Source organism: Carcharodon carcharias, chromosome 14 (assembly GCF_017639515.1).
Source record: "Carcharodon carcharias isolate sCarCar2 chromosome 14, sCarCar2.pri, whole genome shotgun sequence".
NCBI classification, from domain to species: Eukaryota; Metazoa; Chordata; class Chondrichthyes; order Lamniformes; family Lamnidae; genus Carcharodon; species Carcharodon carcharias.
Genome location: NC_054480.1, coordinates 103,996,156 through 104,021,695, shown reverse-complemented (window position 1 = coordinate 104,021,695; position 25,540 = coordinate 103,996,156). Strand labels below are relative to the sequence as shown.

The following is a 25,540-nucleotide window of genomic DNA, read 5'->3' as shown; positions in this document are numbered from 1 at the left end:
CCAACCAGTTCATGCTGGGGTTTGCATTGCACTCGAGCCTCCTCCCATTTTTCCTCATCTAGCCCTCAATAACTTTCTCCTTCAGATGCTTGCCTAGCCTTCCCTTAAATACATCTACATGACTCACTTTACCCATTCCATGTGGTAGCGAGTTCCGCCTTCTCATCACTCTCTAGTAAAGAAGTTTCATCCGAATTCCCTATTTGATTTCTTGGTGACTATCTTCTGTTGAAAGAGATCTTGTGCCTCAGTGGGCAACATCCCTACTTCTGAACCAGGAGCTTCAGCTTCAACTCCCACTCCAGGACTTGATGGCTGAGGATGGTGTGTTCATAATGTGGCCACACAGGTTGATTTTTTTTTCAACTTGTAAATCCAACATATGCCAGTGGAGGTGGTGAGTGTGATTCCTGATCAACCATGTGATGGAAAGAAATTGAAGTCTTTGCTATTCATAGCTCCAGACAATAATATGCATCCATGTAAAAGTGTGACTCCTTTGGGGAGGTGGGTGAGGGGAATCAGGTTAGAGCAAATAGCAGAGAGTTTGATCCTCATTCTGGCTGGGGTGGATTTGGGACCTGCCTCCTTGCCCAGTCTGTGGTTGTTGTTGTGATGTTGTAGGTCAGGCCTGCCATTAGGCAGAGAACCGAGAACATGGTCTCTAGTTTTGCTCTTCCCCACAAGGGAAAGCCTTCTTTCTGTGTCTCCTCTATCAACATTTCATAATTTGAGAGACCTTTATTAAACCACTCCTTAGCCTTCTCTTTCCCAGGGAAACAGAGACCCAGCCTGTTCACCCTTTCCTGATAGGTATAGCCTTGCAGTTCTGGTACTATCCTTGTAAATATTTTTGCACTCTCCCCAGTGCCTCCATATCCTTTTCATAATATGACACCAGAACAATGCGCATTACTTCTGTGTACAATCTAACCAAGGTTTGATATGTTTAGCATAATTTCTTTACTTTTCAATTCTAGCCCTCTGGAATCAAACCTGAGTATTCAGCCTGCTTTCTTTATGGCTTTAATGACCTGCGTCACAACTTTTAGTGATTTGTGTAATTGTACTCCCAGATCCCTTTGTTCCTCCACCCTATTTAGATTCTTATTCTCCAAGTAATATGTGACCTCCTTGATTTTTTTGCCAAAATGTAATACCTAACAGTTATCTATGTCGAAACTAAATTGCCAATTATATTCCCATTCTGCAATCCTCAATATCGACTATCCCTCTCAGTTTGGTGTTATGTGTTTTTGATTCCAAAGTCCAAATTGTTGGAATAAATACTGTTCATAATTTATATCAAGACTGATCCCTGTAGAACCCCAATTCCTCCTTCTGCCAGTTTGAATAATAACACTTACTCTTTGCTTTCTGTCTTAAAGCTAGCCAGCCATTCTTCTACTTATTCTCTAACATGTTATTAATTAGTCTATTATGTGGTATCTTACTGAAGGCTCTTTGAAAATCTAAATATATTTCATCAACTACATTACCCTTGTCAACTCACTGTTACCTCTTCAAAGAATTCAATGAGGTTGGCTAAGCAAGACTTTCCTTTTGAAATCCAAGCTATTTGTTGATGTATTTTAAGTTCTTTTTTTTTGTATTTTCTCACTTAGTAGGAATTTCATTATTTTTCCTATTACCGATGTCATACTGACTAGTCCACAATTCCCTGATTATATCCACCCTAATAAATATAGGTATAACCTTAGCTATCCACCAGTCCTCTGGCACTACATTTTTTTCTAAGTGTTAAAAGAGTATTAGTGCCTCTGCTATTTCTTGAGAACATTTTAACATTTAAAATGAGAACGACAAGGTTATTTTCTGAATATTTTTTATTTTCTGAAAAATTGATCCACAAAAAAAAATTTTAAAACATACATCATTTCTAAAGAGGAATGTTGAATAAAACATTGATCGAGATCATCATTTTGTGAAAACAAGAAAGCCACTGGAAGTTCAAGGAGCTCAGCAGTACTCCTAAATCGTAAATTATTACAGTTCTTCCCTTTGTTTTCTCCAATTACAATGGATTTCACCATGTTATTTTTATAACATTGATTATTAGGAATCTATAATAACCAAAATAATGGGGGAAATGGAATAGCCCCTGAAACAGCCAGAGATTGTGATGTGCAGTTAATCCGCACCCATTGCTTCTGCTGCAGGCAGCACATAAATTTTGTCTTTCTTGAGCTTTTCAATGATTAACCCTCTCATGTCCCACCCTTTCTTATATTCTTGTAAAAATGTAGAAATAAGTAGAGAGCACACAGTCCATTCAGCTTGCTTTTCTATCTCTTTCATTTCCCAATTAATCATTTTGAATGTGCCTCCTACTCCACACTAAGGTCCTTTGATTCTTTGCTGAACCCAAGAAGTGAGTACTTGCTTTTGGATTGCTTCAGTGGCCTCAACCAAAACTGGCTCATGACGTGCAATTGTGTCTTGTTATGCAGCAAAGGTGAGATCAAGTAGATTCTGAATGAAACTACACCTAGAGATCAGTTACTGCTGTCAACCCCAACAAACACTCTGACCTCAGGGTTCCCTCTGGTCCGTCATCCAAAGGGCCATTCTTTAAGTGTAGGCCTAAATGGTAAGTGTGGGGCATCACCAGTGAACCAGGTGCTGTCCTAACTGGTATTCACCCATTTGTACATTCCTAGAGAATCCACTGACAAGAGTTCAGAAACATGAGTTATGAGAGATTTCCTGCTCCCTGCCCAGGAAGTGTTGAGGCTGATGGAAGCTCCTCGCCTCACAGTTGGTCAATACAGGTTAACTAACTCAAAACCGACCAGGGATCAACTGTCTGGTCTGCTTCATTGCAACACTAGGCTATCCATTAAGTGACTAAGCCAACAGAGCAGCTATATAGCTTGGTTATTAAGCACTTTTTTGGGAGCTCTGCTAAATTACTACCAGACTCCTGCAACGTTTTCCATTGAACAGAGTGAAGCTCAGAAACCTGACTGGAGGTTTAAAAAAATTACATTAGTAGGAATTTCAGGGAATCCCACACATACACTGGTCACTATTAATTTAAATGCAGTTGCTCACAGCTAGCCAAGTTCTTCAGATATAATGCATTTGACAAAAGAAATCAGTTTTATTTTGCGCACACATTCCTGAGTCTCTATCAAAGTTGTGAGGAATGCTAGCTTCCAAGTAGTAAATGATGTGAAGGCTGAATACTGGCAAAAATAATGGTCAGGAATATTGAAAATAGCAGTACATAAGCTTAGTATCCCAACTCCTTAGATTTAATGTTGCCCAATCACAAGGGAGCATTCTTCAGAGAAATGTGCATTCAATGGTAATTTCACTCTTGGGATTAGCCAAGTTTAATGTCAAAATCAATGATAGACTCAACATGAGTGAGACTCAACATGAGTGACTGAGTACATAATTAAATGGTCAACTCAGCCATAATGACATTGCATAAACTGAAGATATTTTCAGGGAAGCCATTAGTTCCTCATAATTCAGGACCCATAATAACTGAACAATCATAAAACAGTAAGTAAAACTAGTCAATATTGCAAAAAGTGCAGTAAGTTTTTCTTTATAAAGGCAATACTCTTTTCAGACTAAACAAGAGGGTAGACTGCATAGGTAGCAATTTGACAGTTGTTGTTCCTATCCTTGGACATCTTGATGTAGCCTTTGTCACCCCACCGTATTCCAAAGCTGAGGGAAAAATATCAAAGTTTGATTAAACTCTGTTTGCCACAAAACATTTTAAATGCAAGATTTCCCAAAATATGCTGAGTTGGGATATAATTAATGGTGGAAGGATGCTGTTCAAGTCTCTTTGATCAGTTCCTGCCCACTCCAGTGCTAAGTAAAGGACACGAGGGCAGCCACCCTGGATAATATTGTCATGGACTAGCTGAGGAGGGAAGGATGCACTGAGCTGGCTGTTGAGCTGAGTGGTTCTTAGGCAATCATACTCTCACAGACTTTGTCTCCACTTTATGTAGGTATCCAACTTGTATTAGGTTATAGTCTGTTGGTGTTCCAACATGTTGTACCTTAGAATGGACATTACACCTCATAATCCTAATTGGGATTGTGATCTCAATCTTGACTATGAAACAAGAGGTAAAGTATTCTTGTTGGAGAAGATATGATACAGATATAGGCACATGACTATATCGAAGGGTGAACCTCAGGACAGCAAAACCCATTGGTTCTCGGAGCATGCAATATAAGAATGGTTTCAGCAGAAATCTCACTGCAGGTCACCTGGAGTGAGTGAAATACAAGAGAAAAAATACATGAGGGGTCATTTTCAACTTCAGGGACTGCTAGAGAATCAGTCACCTGTTATAAACCCCATCAGAGGTTCCTTTTCAATGAAGCCAATGAAGTTGCTTGGGATTAATAATAGGCAGCTGATTCAATGCTGCCAGTTTTCCACTAGCCAATGCTGAAGATTACTCCCATCATTTTACTAATTCTATCACCAATGTTTCACTATCTTATTCTTCACCCTGATTTATTCGGTAGAAGATATATTGTTTATTAAAATATTTCTTACTAGCATTAAACATTAGTATATTACAGTAAATTTCATACGTCTATTCCTATCTATATGTTGTATATATATATCTACATATGATTGATTATGTGGACTTCAGTTTTAGGTTTAATTACTTGGTTTGGGTTTACCTGTTTTTAACGATCCAATAGTTCTCTCCATTTTCACTCCCATATCCCACTATTAGTACTCCATGGTTGATGTCATTGCAGTTTGCCTCATAGTAAACACCTAAAATCATAACCAGTTTAAATCACAATCTAACCATTAGCGGTAAATACAAAGACACACAGTCAGGTCTCAATCTGTGTCGCGTTTTGAGAGAAGAAAATATGTGGGTCAAGGGACAAATGTATCTCCTCGAGAAGCCAAATATCTCTAAAACGGTACCTTGACTGCTTAAATAAACATTCTAAAATTCAAGTCTTTTACCTCATAGTGGTAAGTAGAATGATACAACACAGAAGGAGCCCATTCAGGCATATTACCTGTACCATCTCTTCAAAAGAGTTGTTCACAGTTCGATTGACAGCTCTTGACAAGTCTTTAAAGGAGGACAATGAATACAAATGCTTGTTCTTAAAAGGGATTAAAGGCAGTTAAATGTAGTTAATGGATTTTTATCAGGTTTTTTTAAATACTAAATTCATCAATAGATGCTTAAGAACTTTATTTAACCTCAATATGGGTTCTGAGGTTTCCCCATGGTGGATATTGGGTGAGTTGGCGTGGAGAGTGTAAGGGAAAAGGGTGGTGGATGGGGCGGCTTGTCCAGTTAGTCCCAGTCCTCTATTGCTTCCCCATAGCTCAGCCAATTTTCCCCTTCAAGTATTCATCCAAATCCCTCTCAAATGTTATTAGGGGATCTGCTCCAATCACCCTTTCAGACAGTGCATTCCAAAGCATATAATCATGCAAAGAATATTTTTCTCATGTTGCCTTTGGTTCTTTTGAGTCACCTTAAATATGAAACCTCTGGTAACCAGCCTTTCTGCCACTGGAAAGAGTTTCACCTTGTATATCCTATTAAACCACTCATGATTTTAACACCTCTATCCAATTTCCTCTTAGCCTTCTGTTACGAATGCAAGACTTTATAAGATGGTTATGTTTTAAACAAGCTCTTTAAATTTAAGATAAAACAAAATGTCCTAGATGGTGATCATATTGAGCTCTAACCGGAGACAGGCTCGTGTGATTTGATTGTCATGGTGGCAAAGGCCCAGGTCAAAACTCAGAAACTCAAGTGCCATTTTTCACATCTTAACACCAAAGAGGGACAGCTGCTCCTGCCGGACATAGAGGCCTGAATGGAGTCAAGACAATTCTCAGTTCCGTAAGCCTGACTCAGGAAAAGTGCCCTGGATGGTCGGATTTTTGTTCCGGGAAATGAGAGTCGGGTCCACTGCTCCAAAAATAGTTTGGAGGCAGCACAGGGGCTTCCAAGTGCGCAGCCAGGATAGGTGAAAGGCCAGCCTCGGTGTTCTGGCACTGTGAAAAATAGAATAAAACCAAAAACAGCCCTTCAGCCCCACGCACGTTCTCCATGCCCCAGCCATGCCAACCCATGCCACCCGATGCCCCCTACCCACCCCATGGCTCCTCATAACCTCCATGCCAACCTATGCCCATCTTCCCATCACCGCCCTTTATAGCCCCTATGCCAACCTAAGTCCCTCCACCCACCCTCCAAAGGCCTTTTGTAGCTCCTATGCCAAATTAGTGCCAACCCAAGCCGCCCCATCCACCACCCTTTTCCCTTACACTCTCCACGCCAACTCACCCAATATCCACCATGGGGAAACCTCAGAACCCATATTGAGGTTAAATAAAGTTCTTAAGCATCTATTGATGAATTTAGTATTTAAAAAAACCTGATAAAAATCCATTAACTACATTTAACTGCCTTTAATCCCTTTTAAGAACAAGCATTTGTATTCATTGTCCTCCTTTAAAGACTTGTCAAGAGCTGTCAATCGAACTGTGAACTGACAGAAACCCCACTGTGATAACAATAGGTTGTGAAATCAGTCATGCAGCACCAATCCTGTAATGGTAACCCTCAGGCTTATGTCAACAGAGTGAAACAGCAAGCACTGATTATTTTCAACATTGCAGCTTTTTTTCAAATAGTTAAAGGGCAGAAGATTTAATTGCCTTGATAGCTCTCTTTGGCAACTTATCCACTTTTTACCCACTTACATGTCCACTTTTAACAATCTCAAAGGGCATTTGACCTGTCCCAAGGGACACCTTACTTCTCCCAAAGGGCACCTGGCCTCTCCCAAAGGCATCCTGGGGCCATACCCAAAAAGGTAAATTACCTCTCCAAAAGGATACTCTACCTCTCCGAAGAATTCTGATAAGTTTAGACCTCCTACCAGGTCTAATGTGCACACATCATGTTTCCCACTTGCTCCTTGCGAAAACCTGATCATACTGAAGGCAGCTGCACTCTAACATGTACTCCATTACTTCAGATGTGCAAAGTTTGACCCGCTTCCGTTCGCCCCCTTCACGAAAATCATGGGGTGCCAAATTCTGGGTGGGAGTTCCAGATTCGGGCCTCCGAAGCCGTTTTTGCAAAGACGGAGAGCCTCTCCATGTGTGTGAAAATTCAGGCCAGACTCTCAAACTCAGAAAGGTAGAGAGACCTGGGGAGGAAGACTAAAAACAGCTGCTGCTGTGCCAAGCAGAGAGAAGAACTATTTTTGTGTTAACCACCAAGCAGAATACTAGAATGCAGAATGAACTCCCTGTTTGAAGAGGTAAGACACGTAGAGATTTAAAGACCAAGAAGTCGGCAGAGGGTGCCTTGCCACTGTAAGCCTGTTCAATGGAAGAGTTTGGGACCTTATCTATAAGGCTATGTATCTGCTGAGTGTGTGGTGTAACATATAAACACAATGTGGGGTTTTTGGTTGTGTTAATTAGTTAATGGGGAAAAATACCTTTTCAGTCATAATCCTCGGCCATTTAGGAGTGAAATCAGAAGACACCATTTAACAAAAAGGGTAGTAAAAATCTGAAACTCTCTCCCACAAATGGCTGTGGATGCTGGATAAATTAAAATTTTCACGACTGACATCGATAGATTGGTTCAGTGAAGGTGCCAAGGAATATGATACGATGTTGGGTAAATGGAGCGACAGTACAGACCAGCCATGATCTAATACAATGGCAGAAGAGGGGCTGAATAGCCTATTCCTCTTCCTATTAAATAGGGAAGGTGCTGCATGAATTTAAAATGGATGGGATTTCTTAATATTCTAACACACCATCAGAGTTCAAATGATGGTTAAAAACCACTCAAGTTTCATGATATGACCTAGGCTTTTGAACTAATTGGCCTGTCTATGTTATGTCAAAACAATGGGTAGCTGTCTAGTATGAATTAGACAAACATAAACGATCAGACACCTAGTCATTCTTTTTTACCTGATCTGTAAAACTGGAATGACAAATGTTTTGCATCAATGGCGACTGATATTGGTCCAACGGTGGCCACTGCTTCAGCTAGTGCTGCTTCATTACCCCTGGATATAAATCTGGAACCATGGCAAGTGGTTGCACTGTAACTGGGATTATACTTACAGGTGCCTTCCTATAAGAGAGAAAATCATAAGAAAAGCATTTAACTATATACTAAAAACAAATCCTCACCGTAAAACTATTCCAGCTGTCGGTCATGATTATTTAACCTGTCAGGCTTAGATTTGAAGGCCTGTCGAGAATTGAATTGATAAAACTTCAGTGGAAATGAGTTAATATTATTTCAAACTGATAAAAAAGTAGACATGGAGGTTGAGTGAAGCCAGGATCAAGCTTGACTGTCGTGGTGCCATGGTTGAATGGGCCCAATGTCCAGGCTCAAAGATGAAAAAGAGAGTTATTTACGTGACTTACTACTGACGAGTTTAGAATTACAGAACTATATTCCAGCATGAAGCAGTACATTCAGGAGAGGAGGAAAGCAACAGGAGAAAATTTGGAGGAAAAAAAACTTACTTGTGCAGTGTATGGATAATAATCCTCTGTGTCAATCCCACCATTAGACTGAACGTAGTTGAAGGCATTTTCCATTAGCCCACCATTGCATCCATGGTTGCCCTCTGAATTGGAGCAGTCAACCAGGTTCTGTTCACTCAATGAGATGAGCTTTCCTGTCTTCTTGTACGTCTGTCCCTCAAGGGCACCAACTGCACTGAAAGCCCAGCACGAACCACAGTGTTTCTGGAATGATAATAATAACTGAGATTAATATAGTAATAACCACAACATCTCAAATGAAACTTTTAGGTATATTGTAGCTTAAGGATGACACACAGCAAACATAGTTTAAAACTAAGCAATAGAAAGAACATCGAAGTGGGAGCATGTTAGAGGTCCAGCAAGTGTCAGTGAAAATTAGTTAAACATCCATTCATACCCATGATCATCCAATCTCAGTTAAATTGGCTCAGAGAAGCATTTGTTCAAAATCAGGTGCTTCTCTTCAGGGAGTGAAGAAAGGTCAGAGTCAATCCTATCTTGGTGCCTCTACTAAGGAGTTAGTCTCAATGAAGCATTGATAGAGGCCTTGCTGCAGAACAATGGATTGCTTCAAGGCTTGGGATAGTGAATGTTCTTTCAAGACCCAATTTGGAGAGAAATTAAAATAATTATCTCTAACACTATGCCCCTGATTCTCCACATGGTATGTTCTGAATATCTGAATGGTGCTCTAACAGGGCAGACACTGTACAGACATCAGGCACTTCTCCAGAGGGAAGAATGAGGAGTTATCTCAGGCTTTTCTATGTAACACTTAGCTCATGAATGTCCCAGTCAGAGGCTTGGGGTGTTCTTGTCCAATATGTCAACTTGAGATTGATGTGGGGCATGAGGTAAATCTCTGTACAAAACATTTCTACAAATAAAGTGATCTGCCAACAGAAAGATGGGAATTGTTGCACAATTGCAGGCTTCTGAGAACTGAAGCCTTAATTTTAAACCTACCTGTCTGCTCTTCTGGGCCTCAGAAGAAACCTTGGCCTTCTTGAGCTCCTACCCTTGATTGCAGTACACTCCCAATCCCCCTTCCTAACCACTTATCTGACTGGCCTGGCCTGTTCCTTCAGGTCCCTAACAACAGCCATTGGCGGCCTGAAATCTCACACTCATTGGCCTAGCAATTAGTGCTTCCCACTGGATTGGGGAGAAAACTGATGGGGACCATCCAATTAAATCCCACTGATAACATCCCCAGGGCCTGATACTGGGGAGAGCTGGACAGTTTTAAGTTGGCATTATGGTTTCTTCCAATAGCTTAGCCACCATCCTCACAATTTTACCTGATTTTTCACTGGAGTAACATAGCCTTTGACCCTCCAGTCAACGCTCTGAGGAAGTCTGAATGGTTTGGGCCTAGTTGAAGCATGTTCTTTCCTGGTTGAGTTTTTCATTTCAAATAGATGAGGTCGATTCATAAATTGATGGAACTCCTCAGCTGTCTGTAATACAGATAGATTGTTACAGTTAGGATCAGCATAAAAATCTCCTTAAACCCATAAACCAAATAAGCAGATCAGACACAACTCACACTGTGATTTTACTGCCATGAAAATCTTGTGATTGGTTCAATCTACAGTTGGAAATGATGGCTAGTCCAGAATGGAGCACAAACTTCAGGCTGAATAAAGCTTGTGACCAGTTAAACCACATTCCCCCATTAACCATGTTGATTCTTGCCTATATACACAATTAAGGCAGGTTGGATTGAGTAATGAGACTGGAATTCTTCCCAGCCCTGGGTTTTCCCCAACCTTCTTATCTTCCAAAGCTCATGACTCATACTGGAGTCTATTTGCATTGGCATTTTTAGTTCTTCTAAGAAGCAATTCTTTAAAGCATAAGCCTCGAGTTAGCAGGTTATTTTACTATGTTGACATCACAATTCAAGCCAACCCTGTCCATGCCTAATGTTTGCTGGGAATTGCTCAATGGAGATCAGGAGTGCTCAGGATCCATATCTCCAAAAACTACATGCTTTTTTAAAAATTAGAAGGGCGTTGAATTATTTGGGCATTCTTCTGGGTTTTTTTTTCCCTAAATTCAAAGGTTTTTCTAAGGTTTGGTCTGTGAGCAAGCTGCTTTCTCCAAGAAATCACATGACTTCAGCTAAGTGACCAGCAAGACACCTGGGGAGATAGGAGTTATTTTATTTACATGAGTTAAAATTTAAAATAACTGTCGTTGCCAGGCTGTGGGCTTCTGCTGAATGGCTAAAAAATATCTGGCCTGGGAGAAGTTCTGTTTGAACATGTTTTTTGAACAGTGTGTGTGTGTGTGTCTTGGGAGCATGCTGTGAAGCTTGGGTGGGGGGGTCCAGGGGTTGAGGGTTCAGGGGTTGTGAAGAGGGGGTTCAGGGGTTGGGGGGCCCAGGGGTTAGGGACAGTAGATGGTCTGGGGTTTTGGGGAGTGGCCCGGGGTTGGAGGGTATCGTCCGAGAGAGTAGTCCGGTGGGAGGGTGATCCAAGGGAGATGGTTCAGGGGGGTGGGGGGATGATCAGGGGTAATCTGGGGTGGAGGTGGTCCAGGGGGTGGTCCGGGGAGGGGGGTGGTGGTCGGAGGTCCAGGTTGGGGGGATGGGTTGGAATTCCATGGCGGGTTCGGAAGTCCGGGGATTGGGGGTTTCAGAGGTCGTGGAAGGGTCCAAGGTTGAGAGGGGGTCCAAGGTCAGGGTGGTGGTCCAAGGTCGGGGGGTGGTCTGATGTCGTGGGGTGGTTGGGGGTCCAAAGTCGGGGGGCGTGTAGGTGGGGGGTGTCGGAAGTAGGGGAATGAGGTGGTGGGGTTCAGACAGGTTTTAATTTTTCTAACTTTTTCTGAGTAACTATTGGTAAAACCTCAGCGAAACCATCCGAAGTTTGTGATTCAAATTGCATTTTCAGATGGTTCCCAGCACAGCGCAATTGTCCAGAGACAGTTTGCACTTCTGGGCAATTGCCGTACAAACCCTTATCTGGAAACCTGCCAGGGGGATTCCCCAGCACATCTTTGGGGTACCCCCCCCCAAATCCAACACTGGGGAGCGCAGAAGTTACGGGCCCTCATCTCAGTATAACTTGCCTGTATTTGAAATCTTGCGTGGCTGCGACAAGCAAGAGTTAACCAAGGTAGTGTTTCACAGAAGATCCTTTGGAAAGGATATCCAGACCTACAGTGACCAGCACTCTGTCTTCACACGTAGGAACCCCAAATCGACAGCATCAAGCCCTTTTCGAACTTTATCCTTTTTCATAAGGTGTTCCCTTATGCCAGCCTCTACAGAGACCTTATTTGTCTTGTCCTTTGTTTCTTGTGTGCGCATTGGGATTTTAAAAGGGGTAAATTATTACACTTTCGGATAAAAAATGTTATGTTAACTTGTTTCAAAAAAAGAAGTTTTGTTTCATACTGAATCAATTATTATGGGTTGATTGAAAGAAACATGGTTAGAGTCACTTTTATTCTGGGTCTAGCAGTAGCAAAGGTAAACAGTTGGCCATTTTGGTGAGTGAATTAAACATTTACACTTATGGTGTGACCTTTGGAGTAGTGGGGCTAGAAAAACTGCACACTCCTCCAATCCCGGTCATAACAGGAGCAAGAACTCTGTCTGGAAATCCCTCCCTGTCCAAGTTTGGTAAACCTTACAACACCTCAGGTCTCCACACCTTGATGGACATGGAGTTGGAAAATGATTTGTTCATGGAGCTTCGAGAGGAAATGGAGGTTGGAAGAGGGCCAGTAATTGGAGGGTGGGTCTTTTGAGAAACCTCAGCAGTAAATATCAGCAGACAATTCAAGCGCTAGTCATGCTCGATCCACACAAATGTGGGACCTTATTGCTCATTTTTAGGCATAAATGAAACAGCATTGGAAGGGATGTCTGGAAAATAGATCTGCTAACTTACTGCTGGAGGTCTAGCTGTTCTGAGCTTTGGGCAGATTGTGACTTAGGAGGGGACATGTTCCCATTTGGAAGAAGCAAAACAAGGTCAACAGGAGCTGTCAGTGCTCCCAATGTCACTGCTATATACCTCAAGGATCAAGAAGCAAGATTTTCTCAGATCTATTTAAAGGGATCCTTAGCTGCAGGCAATAAGTACTAGAAGCAAATGTGATGCTCAGTCTTTCTTCAGTCCCTCCAGTATTTTGAGCCTTGAAGACTTCCTTAAGTTCGTCTCCTTTGTTGCTGTGGATGCTGCTAAAGGTTCCCTGCTGCTGCAATCTACTGCCCTGTCACTCCGAGCGCATCCACTTTTAAAGGGCTGCAGCAGATGCATGATGGGTTTCCTGCCCTCTCAAATGCCAAGCTCATCATCAACAGCATGAAGCTGGGTCTTGTATTTAAATGAAGCTCCATCATTAAAATCAAGCAGGTCTCATCAGATAGCCAGAACAATCTCCCCATCAGCCACCCATCTGGTATGCGACGGAGGTGACTGATAGAGGTCACTGTATAGTGACCCCAGGCTTCTGGGGCACTGCGGTCAATTATATTGCCCCAATTACCCCCCCACCGACTAGGGTCAACACCGTATGGATTAGGGATTGATCTTGGGCCTTTTTGGTCAATATGGCTCAATCCCACAAACTGTATCATAGAATACAAATTATTTATTGTGACACAACAGTTGTATTCACACTCACAAGGTCTCCAAATTGGTTCATTCCCAGCTGGAATGAGTGCTTCCCCATTGAGTGCTCCAGATTATGAAGCTCGATTAATTTTAAATTTTTCTCCCACACCGTCCTTCTGTAGTTCTCTTCATCCTTAAAGAGAAAGAGGAAAAGAAATTGGTCATGTGACAAGTTACAGAGTACCTTTATACTTTAAAAAGAACTTTCAACAATTCCTAAGATGTAGTTGCTGTTATAGCCTCGCACTGCTGTCAGAGAGTGGAAGGATACAAAGGCTGATTAACAGTCTGACAGGCCACAAAATGAACATTCTTTTCATGGTTATACAAGTCGATCGGTTGGTTAGTCCTGTACAGTGGGAGGGTTATTATGAGCTCCCACAACCCCGCCAACCATATGGATATCAATACATCTGTCTATAGCAGAGTTTGAGCCCTGGATATTCCAATTCAGAGGCAGGAATGCATACCACAAAATCAACAGACTTTCTCTTACAATATAGTGAAAGGAGCTGTTGATAGTGATCAATACTGTTTGATTTCAATTATTTTTCTTGTGCTATGAAGCGACTGAGTGGGACAACCTTTAGCAGGATGGACATTTACTTCTGTGATTCAGCAGCCTCGAACTCCAGGGGTGATAACAATGGTCTGCATTTGCACAGCTCTCCCTCAAAATGATTTATTTTTTCCTAATCCTCATTAATGATTCTCTCTTTTCTTCTGGCCTCAAATATTGGAAATATATGGATGATATGACAGTTAGTGGAGTCTAGGTCATGGGGCGTGGTGAGCTTAAGGAAACTCTTTGCTTGTCACCGAATGGTGTGAGGAAAACAGCATGCAGTTAAATGTTATTTAATATAATGCCATGCAAGCAGATTTCAGCAGACATGAGCACATGCCACTGGACATTAAGTTATGACAGAGGTGAAAGCGTTGAAAATCCTGTGTACGCATATTCAAACCAATTTGAAGTGGGTTAGCCAAGTAGACAGTATGCTAAAAAAAAGTTCATTCTCTGATCCCTCATCCTTTTCAGACTCCCTGTCCATGACCTGTTGTTGATTTACACCGATTACATCCGTCCCTTGATTGAATACACTGTGTGACACCCTGGCCTCACACACGCAAACCATCCAGGTGGAAAGAATACAGAAATGCATGCTGAGATTGATCTTAGCCCCTCCGCAGCAGTCATACGACAGCGCATTTCATGTCACAAAGTTCAAAACTCTACAAACAAGAAGAATTAATATTTATACTAAGTTCAGAAAATCCTTTGTGCAATCCACCCAGTTTCAAAACTGGTTACCCCTCTATGCCCAGTGCAATTAAGACAATTCAGAAGATCCACTAAATGCAGGACAGAAAGGTAACAATGTAGCCCTCTTTCTTACATGGTTCATGTCCTCAATGAAATATTTAAATGATGAAGTTTTTATGCACTTCAGTGCCTTTGATGTGGGAATGGTGTATTAGTTTTATTACAATTTTAGTTCAATTTTACCCTTCTTTTAATCTCCCATTCAGCATTTCATTGTTGTCTGCTGAATTTGTCTATTTTTGTCAATACGTGTCTGTTACATGTTTTTAACCTGATTACTTAGTCCGTATATGAATTTTTCGACATACATGACACTGCAAATTCAGTCTTCAGGCTACAAATGTGTTTCTTGAATAAAATACCATTGTTATAATAATAATTATTATTATTATTATCGCGTTTATTTTATGCGCTATTTCTTTTCTCCCCTAATACCTTCGCATTCCACTCTTGACGTGCTTCTGCCCCCTGCCTAGATAGTGGGCGGGTAGGCTGGTCCCTGGCATGGGACAATGCTGGGCTAGGGAACTGGCCCGGATTTCTTCTATACAGTAACCTCTGTTGGAAAGATGTGGGCCATGAGGGAGGACAGGGTCAGGATTGACTGAGATGTTCCCACGGTGAATTAACTCATTGGCACACATTTTGAAAAATGGCAGTTTGAGGTATTCAAGTGCTAACAGCAATTGTAGCTCAGCATGAGCCAAAGTCTTTACCAAAAAAGGAAATTTTTTAAAAATTCAAGAATATGTATATATAAATAAACACTTCCCTGTATTTGGAACACACAAAGATAATTCTGTTTATTGAAACAGAGAACTGCCCCAAGTTGGCAGTGACTGAAAATACCACATATCAAGTTTGTTGAATAAAAACAAACGGCAATAGGGAAGTAAAACTGCCCTGAAGCCATTTTTTGTTCAGCCAAATGCAAATGGGAACTAGTAGCTTGTCACAGAGAAATGTATATTCTAAAACATTCTTAATTACTACATTTGGGCAAGACAAGATGAAGAATGGCCAATCATGGTTTACCAAAGTAATGCCACTATTGCAAGATGGAGGAGTGTTTGTGTTTTCTTAGATGAAGAGGAAATAAAATGCTTAAAGTTATAGAAATATTTTGATAAGAGACTGATCAGCGGGTAGGAGTATGGTGTCTGGTTGTTCTACAGCCCACTATAGAGAGGCGCAGCCTACATGAGGTGAGCTGCACCAAAGAGAGACAAGATGGCTACAAATTTTCCTAGCCTAGCCTGCTACTATGCTTCTGGTGACTAGCACTGTAGCTTCTGGCTGCTTTTGTCCACTACAGCAAGAGCATTGCTCATGAGTGCCCTTGAGTGAAGAAGGCGAATATAAAAAATAACCGGTGCATGCCGTCTTCAGGTAGTGCCAACACAAGTCCCTCAACTAGATTGCTTCAGACTCCCCTCCACAAAGGGGGAATGGAGGTGAGAAACAAGAGAGGTCCTCCTGCCTCACCTATTCTTCCACCGTGTCTGTGCCTGCACAGGCAGAAACCCAGAAATACGAGGCTGGATCAACCCAGGAAGTCCCAGGGGAGTGCAATGGGGCAGCAACTTTGTGTAACAAGTCACTAACCCCTTTCCTCATCCCTACACCTAATGCCCACTCAAGGGCCTCATCCCACCATCATTGGCATTCATCCAAGAGAAGGCGAGGGACTCGCTATGTGGGAAGCCTGAAAAATAAACCTTGTCAGGGTTGATTGCAGGAGGGGGCCTTTGTTTAAAGGCATTCAGTACCTGATCAAGGGATGCAGCATCAGGAAGCGGAGGGGCCCATTGAGACCCAACCCCCTGCCTTTGCTGCTGACCTCCCCTCCCCGCTGCCACCCCCCAACCCCCAACGACACCCCTATCAGCCATCACTCACCTGTACCTGGGCCACAGGTGGGTGTAATACCGGCAACAGCCATTGCCTCCCCTGTGGTACTACCAAGCAAAGATCTGCCAGAATCTGATTGGATGGCAGCTCTTGGTGGGCAGGAGTTCTGCTCCCAGGGAGAATCCTGGGGAAGGCCCGCTGTTGCCCAGTTAATAGCACTTAATGCAGCTGGCCTTCCCAAAAGGGGGTAATCCGGGGCTATCCAGTTGATATCCCAATCGCCTCCATTAAATACCAGCCTTTGTATCCTCCTCACAACTTGCTTTCCTACCAATCTTTGTATCATCAGCAAATTTGGCTACAATACCTTCATCCAAGTTATTAGTTGAGGCCCCTGTACTGATCCCTGTGGCACTCCATTAGTTACAGTCTGCCAACCTTAAAATTATCCATTTATCTCAACTCTCTGCTTCCTCTTAGTTAGCCAGTCCTCTATCCACAATCATAAATCACTCCCAACACCATGAGCTCTTATCTTGTGTAGTAACCTCTTATGCGGCAACTTATCAAATGCCTTCTGGAAATCCAATTATACTGCATCCACCAGTTCCCCTTTATCCACCCTGCTTGTTACTCCCTCGAAGAATTATAATACATTTATCAAACACAATTTCGTTTTCACAAAACCATGTTGACTCTGCCTGAAAGTACTATAATTTTCTAAATGTCCCACTACTACCTCCTTAATTATGGATTCAATGACATGTTAGGCTAAATGGCCTATAGTTTCCTGCTTTCTACCTCCCTCTTTTCTTGAATAGAGGTGCTACCTTTGCGTATTTCCAATCCGCTGAGATCTTTGCAGAAACTAGGGAATTTTGGAAGCTTACAACCAACACATTCACTATCTCTGCAGCCATTTCTTTAAGACCCTAGGGTGCAGGTCCAACGAACCTATCAGCCTTTAGTCCCATTCATTTTCCTGGTTATTTATCTCTAGTAATTGTTTTGAGTTCCTCCCTCCCTATTGCTCCCTGCTATTCTACTATTCTTGAGATGCTTTTTGTGTATTCTACTGTGAAGATGGACACAAAATATTTGTTCAAAGTCTCTGTCATTTCCTTGTTTCCCATTATTAATTCCCCAGTCTCAACTACCAAGGCACCAATGCTCACTTTAGCTAATCTTTTCTTTTTTAATTTGCTTGTAAAACTTTTACAATCTTTTACTCTCCAGTTTCTCCCTTGTTATTATTCTTTTAGTTATGCTTTGCTGGTTTCTAATTTTTTCCCAACCTTCAGGTCTATCACTAATCTGTGCAGCATTGTACATTTTCTGTTCTAATTTGATAGCGTCCTTAACTTCCTCAGTTAGCCCACAGCTGGTGTATCCTCATAGTCTTTCTTTCTTAATGGATATATCTTTGCTGCGAGTTAAGAAATATCTCCTTAAATGTCTGCCACTGTTTCCCTACTATCTTACCTTCTAACTTACTTATCCATTCCACTATAGCCAACTCTGTCTTCAGAGCTTTGTAACTGCCTTTATTTCAGTTTAAAATATACTAGTTTTAGACCCACATTTCTCACCCTCAAACTGAATTTGAAATTCTGTCATGTTATGATCATTCTTACCAGGAGCATCTTTTACTATGAAGACATGGGGATAGTGCAGGAAAATGATGTTGAAGTCGAAAATCAGCCATGATCTCACTGAATGGCAGTGTAAGCTGGAAGGGCTGAATGGCCTACTCCTGCTTCTTATGTTCCTATGTTATTAATTAATCCTGCCTCATTATATATTACAAGGTCTAAAATAGATTGCTCCCTGCTTGATTTCAGATGTATTGTTCTAATAAACTGTTCCAAATACACTCAATGAACTCATCCTCCAGGCTTACGGGGGTATGTGTGTGTGTGTGTGTGAAGAGGGGGTGGGCAGGGTGGGAAAATACCGTTGCCATTGCAAAATGGCCTCCAATTGCTCTATAATTACACTAACTGCCTGCCCACTTCCATGGAGCAGACAGCTGACATAGTTCCCAGCTCGCTCCTGGAGAAATCCCTTGGAGACAGGAATGAATTGGAAAGCCATCCTGATGCGGCTCTCTCCTGTTTTCCCAGCTACCCACCTCCATAGGGCCAGGAAAATCCAGCTTTCTGAGTTCAATCCCACCGTGGCAGTTTGAGAATTTAAATTCAGTTTACAAAGTCATTATGGTACCATGAAGCTGTCAACTGACAACTGGTTGACTAATGACCCTTTAAAGGATATTAAAGCTTCAGATCTATGTATACCACACCAATGTAGTCAATTTTTAACTGCTGACTGAAGGGACCTAGTAAGCCACTCAGGAATGGGTGATATCAGGCTTGCCAGCAACATCACATCCTGAGAACTAACAATTAATAAAGACCAGTCATGAATATTGCAGATAACAGGATAGTAGTAGGACATAAACATGAATATGACATGGAACTCATTTGCTCCTCCTCTCCTGAGGCTTGATTAAAATTGCTGCTTCATGTGTCCCTAGGGCAATGTCTAGGGCTGATGCTGCCTGGGATTTAATGCTTCCCCTAATTTCCTTCCCTTGCTGCACGTGGGGGAAGACAACAAATGGAGACAGGCTTTCCCATTCTACATGAGCTAAGTGAAGAGAGCTCTATTGAATCTATCAGCCCTGCAAGGAGTTTTAAATGGAGATATTTCTCCCTTCCTGCTTCTACGCAGCAGCTGCCCAGCTTAAGGCATATAGAACCTCACAATGTCAAAACAAATTAAGATAATGCAGTGAGGAAGTATGTGATGATACAGGAGCTCTGATTCTCTGATTATGGGAATAATAGTGTTGAGTTGACACAATGTGTACGCTCTCCTGTACCAGCAATGCAGAGAGCTGACCAGGCCCAACATAATACTACAGCCAGCAAAAATACTCACCCCGCCATAGAAAGCTAGGATTTAACTAAGAGAATTGTCTAAAATACTGAAGTTAGAATAGATGAAATAAGAAGAGCAGAAAAGACTCAACAATGCAACCCTTAATTTTACCATCACTGGCTATCCAAGATTAAACTATGGAAGTTGGATACAGTCTCTGGTCATGGATGTTCAGATATTGGACTTTGACTGAAGTTTTCTTGAGCCAGTTCTTACCTCAGTATACTCTTTACTGTGAAATGACTTCCAGTTCAACCAAGCTTCGTCTAATGCAGGGTCAAGTGTGTGTGCGGAGGCAACAGCCAGAAAGGATGCCACCAAGCAAATGGAACAGAAGGAGGCCTTCATTTTGGATAACCTAATAGAATGAATACATTAGGGTCAGTGACAGACAATTAATAACTATTCATGTACAATCCACTGGAATGACATGCTTGCAATAGTTTTCAATTTATGTCCAACATCTAGCTGTTTCATCCTGAGCCTTTCTAACATATAGGGTAAAGAAACTTGAGCCTTTTATGGAGCATTTGTATTAAACAGCTGGTTCCAGTACAATATCAAGAACGTGGTACTGCAGGAGACATCTTGTGCCACCCGAGGCAAGGGTGGTAACCTTAGACAAGCGCTGCCATCAATGTTAGATAGTACATTTCACCTTGGAGTTCTGACCATGGCTGACAGAGATCTGCTGTTTTCACAATGCCTGTGCGTGTCTTAAACCAATGTTAGGTAAATTTATGCTGACGAGTTTGGAATTGCAAATGACACTGGGAAGTGAAATCAGATCAAACATGGTCTCCTTTGTTTTAAGGTGACACTTGAGACTTTTCAATAGCAGCATCAGTTCAATCATCTGCATGGTCAGTTCTACAATATGCTCTGGTTTCCACTCAGAGGATCAGCAGCCTTAATGCGAGGATGTACATGGAGAAACTGCTTCCACTTGTGGGTAAGTTTAGAAATGAGCAGATATAAATATAGGATATCTAGCAACAAATCAACCTTGCTGTTTGCATAATGGTTGCCAAATTTGCCAACATGATAACACTTCCTATGTGTCAAAAAGTTATTAATTGGCTGTGAAGCGTATTTGATGTGAAAGGCAGGATATAATATATTGCTGCACGTTGCATTGCTAATGACAGTGAGACTAATTGGATAGCTCTTTCAAGCAACCAGCATTGGCACAATGAGCCAAATGGACTCTTTCTGTGCTGCATGAGAAAGCTTTATCTCTCCTAAACAACTGTAAAATAAACAAAGCATTTCAGAAAGACCATTTTAGTTTTGAGAAAATGAGTTTGAAACCATCTTAGATCTAGTTACCAAGGCAAATTCCAATACAAGCCAGATTCCTGTTTAGCAGCAAGAGCCTCTTTTCAACAAAATCCTAGATGCATATATTTATTGGCTGTCAATTTGGCACCTTTAAAACTGGTGTTAAAAATAACAAAGTGGTTGTGTAAAATTAGGTCAATATCTTCAAATTAACTACTGCAGTCATTGAAAAATATTTTTTTTTAAAAATTAAGTTCTTGTTACCCACTGCTGGTGAATTTTACAAACCATACAACCATCAGCAATAGTTCACAAGAGCGGATAAACTGGTGGTGTTTTTACAGCTGATAGCAATCAAGGAAAGAAACAAAATATTCATTTCTTCAGTGAAGGTTTGGAACAGAGCTAAACCAATGTCAGAAGCTGTTCACACATTGTTATCTGTGTAGGAAACCTCAGGCCTCACTGATATAAGTTATACTGTGCGGTGTAACAGTGCATAAAAACTAGTCTGTACGTTGTTACATCAGGGAACCAGGTACAGCTGACTGCGTCAAAGCTTTACAACTGATAGATCAGATTCTGGTGAGAAGTTCAGGTGCTGTAGAATGTCTGCTTGATCTAACAAGTAAAAATTGAGAAATTATATGCATAAGCCAGATACTGTTTATTCCTTTGAATGTTGAAATGCAAAATTTACTACTATTCTCCTGAGTTGAAACCTTGCCAATTTCTAAATAAAATGTATTTCTTGCAACAACAGTTTATATATTAATAATGTCACTTATATCATGCCTTTAACATAGAAATTCATCCTAAGGCATTTCACAGGAGTATCTCCTTCTCAAGGTAGCATCTTCGATTATTCAAGGGTCCTCGACTGGCGGCTTATGCCATGATTTTATTTATGGGGTAGGGTGAGGAGACAGGCCCCGAGCCTAGCTCAGCCCCGGAACAGGGATCAAATCCCACTCTGTTGCCATTATTCTGGACCACATGCTAGCTATCTTGCCAATCTAGCTAACCAGCCCCCCCACAGGGATATAATTAGACCAAAAAATGACATCAAACCAAAATAGGAGTTGACCAATTCAGTTTTCCAGGGGTAGCTTCTAAGTAGTGTATTAAAGGAGCAGAGTGTTGAAGAGAGAAAGCCTTGAAGAGGGAATTCCAGAGCTTAGGCCTAGATGGGTGAATGCACAGCTGCCAATGGTGGAAAAAGTGAAATTGGGATGCATGGGTTAAGTTGGAAAAATGCAGGGTTCTCAGAGCATTCTAGGGCTAAATGAAGTTATAGAGACAGGGAGGGACAAGGCAATTGAGGGATATGAACACAAGGAGAATTTTTAAAACTGAGGTATTGGTGTGTTGCTTGGAACAGCTCACTGTGCTTCAGTTGGGGTCTAACCATGGAACGAAAGGGACAGTAGCTATATGGATACAAAATTGGCTGACTAATGGGAAACAGAGGGTAATGGTCAATGGATACTTTTCAGGCTGGAGGAAGGTTTGAGGTAGAGTTCTCCAGGGGTCAGTACTGGGACCCTTGCTTTTCCTAATATATATTAATGATCTAGATCTAGGTGTGAAGGGGACAATTTCAAAGTTTGCGGATGAGACGAAACTTGGAAGCATTGTAAGCTGTGAGGAGGGCAGTGCAGAACTTCAAAAGGACATAGATAAGTTGGTGGAGTGGGCAGATAGGTGGCAGATGAAGTTCAATGTGGAGAAGGGGAGGCAGCGACACAGTGGTATTGTCATTGACTCCCACCACTGAATCCCACCACGACAGATGGTGAAATTTGAACTCAGTAAAAATCTGGATGACCATGAAACCATTGCCGATTGTTGTAAAAACCCATCTGGTTCACTAATGTCCTTTAGGGAAGGAACTCTGCCGTCCTTACTTGGTCTGGCCCACATGTGACTCCATACCCACAGCAAAGTGGTTGACCCTTAAATGCTCTCTGATTAAGGATGGGCAGTAAGCTAGCCAGCGATGCTAACATCCCATCAACGAATAAAAAAAACACTTCGGAAGGATATTTGCTCTTGAAGGGATTGCAGTGTAGATTTACTAGAATGATACCTGGACTCTAAGGGTTAAATTATGAGGAAAGATTACACAAGCCAAGGAATTTAGAAGATTAAGGGATAATTTTCAAGATGTGAAGGAGAACTGATCAGGTAGATAGAGAAAAACTATTTTTCCTGGTCTAAAAGTTAGACCAAGGCCTTTCAGGAATGAAGTTAGGAAACAGTTCCAGACACAAAGGGTTATAGAAGTTTGGAATTCTGCAAATGGCAATTGATGCTGAGTCAATTGTAAATTTCAAACCTGAGGATGACAAATTATTGATAAGGAAAGGTATTAACGGATATGGGCCATAGGCAGACATATGGAGTTAGATCACAGATCAGCCATAATCTCATCGCATGGTGGAACAGGTGCAAGTGGCTAAATGGCCTACTCCTGTTCTTACAAAATTTGTATCTATTACAAAAATGGTGAATATGGCAGGCAGCTGCAGTCAGTAGGGATGTTCACTAGCAAGCCACTATCTGAGACTGTAGGAGCAGCTGATGGGGTAAAGGACTATACAGTCTAAAGTTCCTCAATTGTAATCATTCTATCATTGGTGGCTGTGCTTACAGTTACCAAGGCCCTAAGCTCTGGAATTCACTCTGTACAGCTCTCTGTCTCTCTTCCTTCTTTAATGCACTCCTTAAAACTTACCTCATTGACAAAGCTCTTGGTCATCGACCCAAGTATCTCCTTTTGTTGCTGGAGCTCAAATTGTGTTTGATAACACTCCGCTGAAGTGTCCGGGGACATTTTACTGCATTGAAGGTGCTAAATGAATACATTTTGTTGTTGTTTTATGATGCAATGTGATATTCTACCCTGATGGCTCAGTGATAAACAATGCCGTAAATGAACCTGAGGGAAGTTCTGGGTTCAATCCCTGATTGAATCCGAGGAAAAGAATTAGACCATTCATGGAATCAAAGAATGGTTACAGCACAGAAGGAGGTCATTCTGGCCACCATGTCTCTGGCCCTTTGAAGCAGTAATTCACCTAGACCCACTCCCCTGCCTTCTCCCCGTGACCCTGAACGCTTTTCATTTTCAGATACTGATCCAATTCCCTTTTGAAAGCCTCCATATCTCCCTCCACCACACTCTCAGGCAGTGCATTCCAGATCATAACAATGCACTCACTGTATGAAAACGTTGCCATTGCCTCTTTTGCCAATCACCTTAAATCTGTGCCCTTTGGTTCTTGAAGATTCCCCAATGGAAACATTCAGCCCCTCTGTTTCATCACTGTTCACTATCCTCACCACCCCTGTCTACCAACCCAGGATCCAGTGTAGAGCAATCCTGGTTCCAGATGTCCCCAGTGTACCAGCCGAAGCTCCAGATGCCCCCAATGTACCAGCTCAGGTCCCAGATGCCCCCAGTGTACCAGCTCAGGTCCCAGATGCCCCCAGTGTACCAGCCCAGGTCCCAGGTGCCCCCAGTGTACCAGCCCAATCTCCAGATGCCCTCAATGCACCAGCCCAGGTCCCAGATGCCCCCAATGCACCAGCCCAAGCTCCAGATGCCCCCAGTGTACCAGCCCAGGTCCCAGATGCCCCCAGTGTACCAGCCCAAGCTCCAGATACCCCCAGTGTACCAGCCCAAGTCCCGGATACCCCCAGTGTACCAGCCTAAGTCCCAGATACCTCCAGTGTACCAGCCCAAGTCCCAGATACCCCCAGTGTACCAGCCCAAGTCCCAGATACCCCCAATGTACCAGCCCAAGTCCCAGATGCCCCCAATGCACCAGCCCAAGCTCCAGATGCCCCCAGTGTACTAGCCCAGGTTCCAGATGCCCATCCCCGCCCGCCCCCCCCCCACCCCCCCCCCCGCCCCCAGTGTACCAGCCCAAGCTCCAGATGCCCCCAGTGAAGTCTTACTGCGCCTTCCCGGAAGTAAGAGTGAGAAGAGGGAGAGATCCTTGCAACCTTTCTTGTACTTGTTTATTCCCATCGCGACGCACAGTCACTCGAGTAACTTTTTAAAAACGCCGAAAATAAAAGTAAAATAAAATCACGGGGAGTTCAGTATTTGCACCTGAATCCACATTAAAACGAAATTAAAAGTTTCTTAACCCTCCTACAGCCCCCGACCGGAGGCTCCAAGATATCCTTCACTATTGTTCCTTAATTGATATTCTGTTTGAAGACTATTTGTCTGAATTCTCCATATCTACAGGTTGTGGGGGTTTGAACTCCTGGCGAGAGCAGTGATCACGATTCCACCCCGCACTCGATAACCTCGCAGTAAAAAGTCTCATCGAGTAAAATCCCGCAGGTTCCTGTAACCCATGCATGTTTCACTCCGATCCCAATCTAACCCACGCCTTCCAATTCCCACCAGAAATATATTGCAGCGATCGCACTTCGTCTTCTCAACCTCTTACCTTTCAACCATTTCCTTCCTCTCAACTCCAACCAGCTGGAGAGACTGCTTCCCACTTGAATGGTTCTGAGTTTTTATCAAATCTTTGCTCTGAGACTCCTCCCCAAACCCTACATCGTTTCATGTGACTGCCGTTGGTTTTCCGTGTGAAACGTTTGGTTCACCCAAGTGAAGGGTTTTTTGTTGCTAAACTTCCGCCTCCCCATTGGGATGTCTCCTGGTTGCCCTCTGGTGAAATGTCATCGCACAACCTTGCTTCAGATCTTCAAAAACAGTCTTAGACGTTAGGCGTTAAGATTTTTTTCCTGAGGCAGCTTCAGCTGCCGTTTAAAATGTGAAAGGATTATTCCAGTTGTAAAGAAAAGTACAGCACAGGAACTGGCCCTTCGGCCCGCCAAGCCTGCGCCGATCACGTTGCCCGCCAACTAAAACATTTTGCACTTTGGGAG

The 25,540-nt window shown here is 42.3% G+C and overlaps 1 protein-coding gene across 1 annotated transcript; it reads right to left on the bottom strand.

The window, feature by feature from the left end:
• Nucleotides 1-1,832: 1,832 nt before the first annotated feature.
• LOC121286853 (procathepsin L-like) lies at nt 1,833-25,253 on the bottom strand. Its single transcript, XM_041203994.1, has 8 exons — nt 25,093-25,253; nt 19,559-19,700; nt 13,232-13,354; nt 9,892-10,050; nt 8,567-8,791; nt 7,997-8,162; nt 4,690-4,789; nt 1,833-3,705 (listed from the first exon to the last, which is right to left on the bottom strand). The coding sequence occupies exons 1-8, from the start codon at nt 25,101-25,103 to the stop codon at nt 3,606-3,608; spliced, it is 1,026 nt and encodes a 341-aa protein (XP_041059928.1). The 5' UTR covers nt 25,104-25,253; the 3' UTR covers nt 1,833-3,605.
• Between the last annotated feature and the right edge of the window lie 287 nt (nt 25,254-25,540).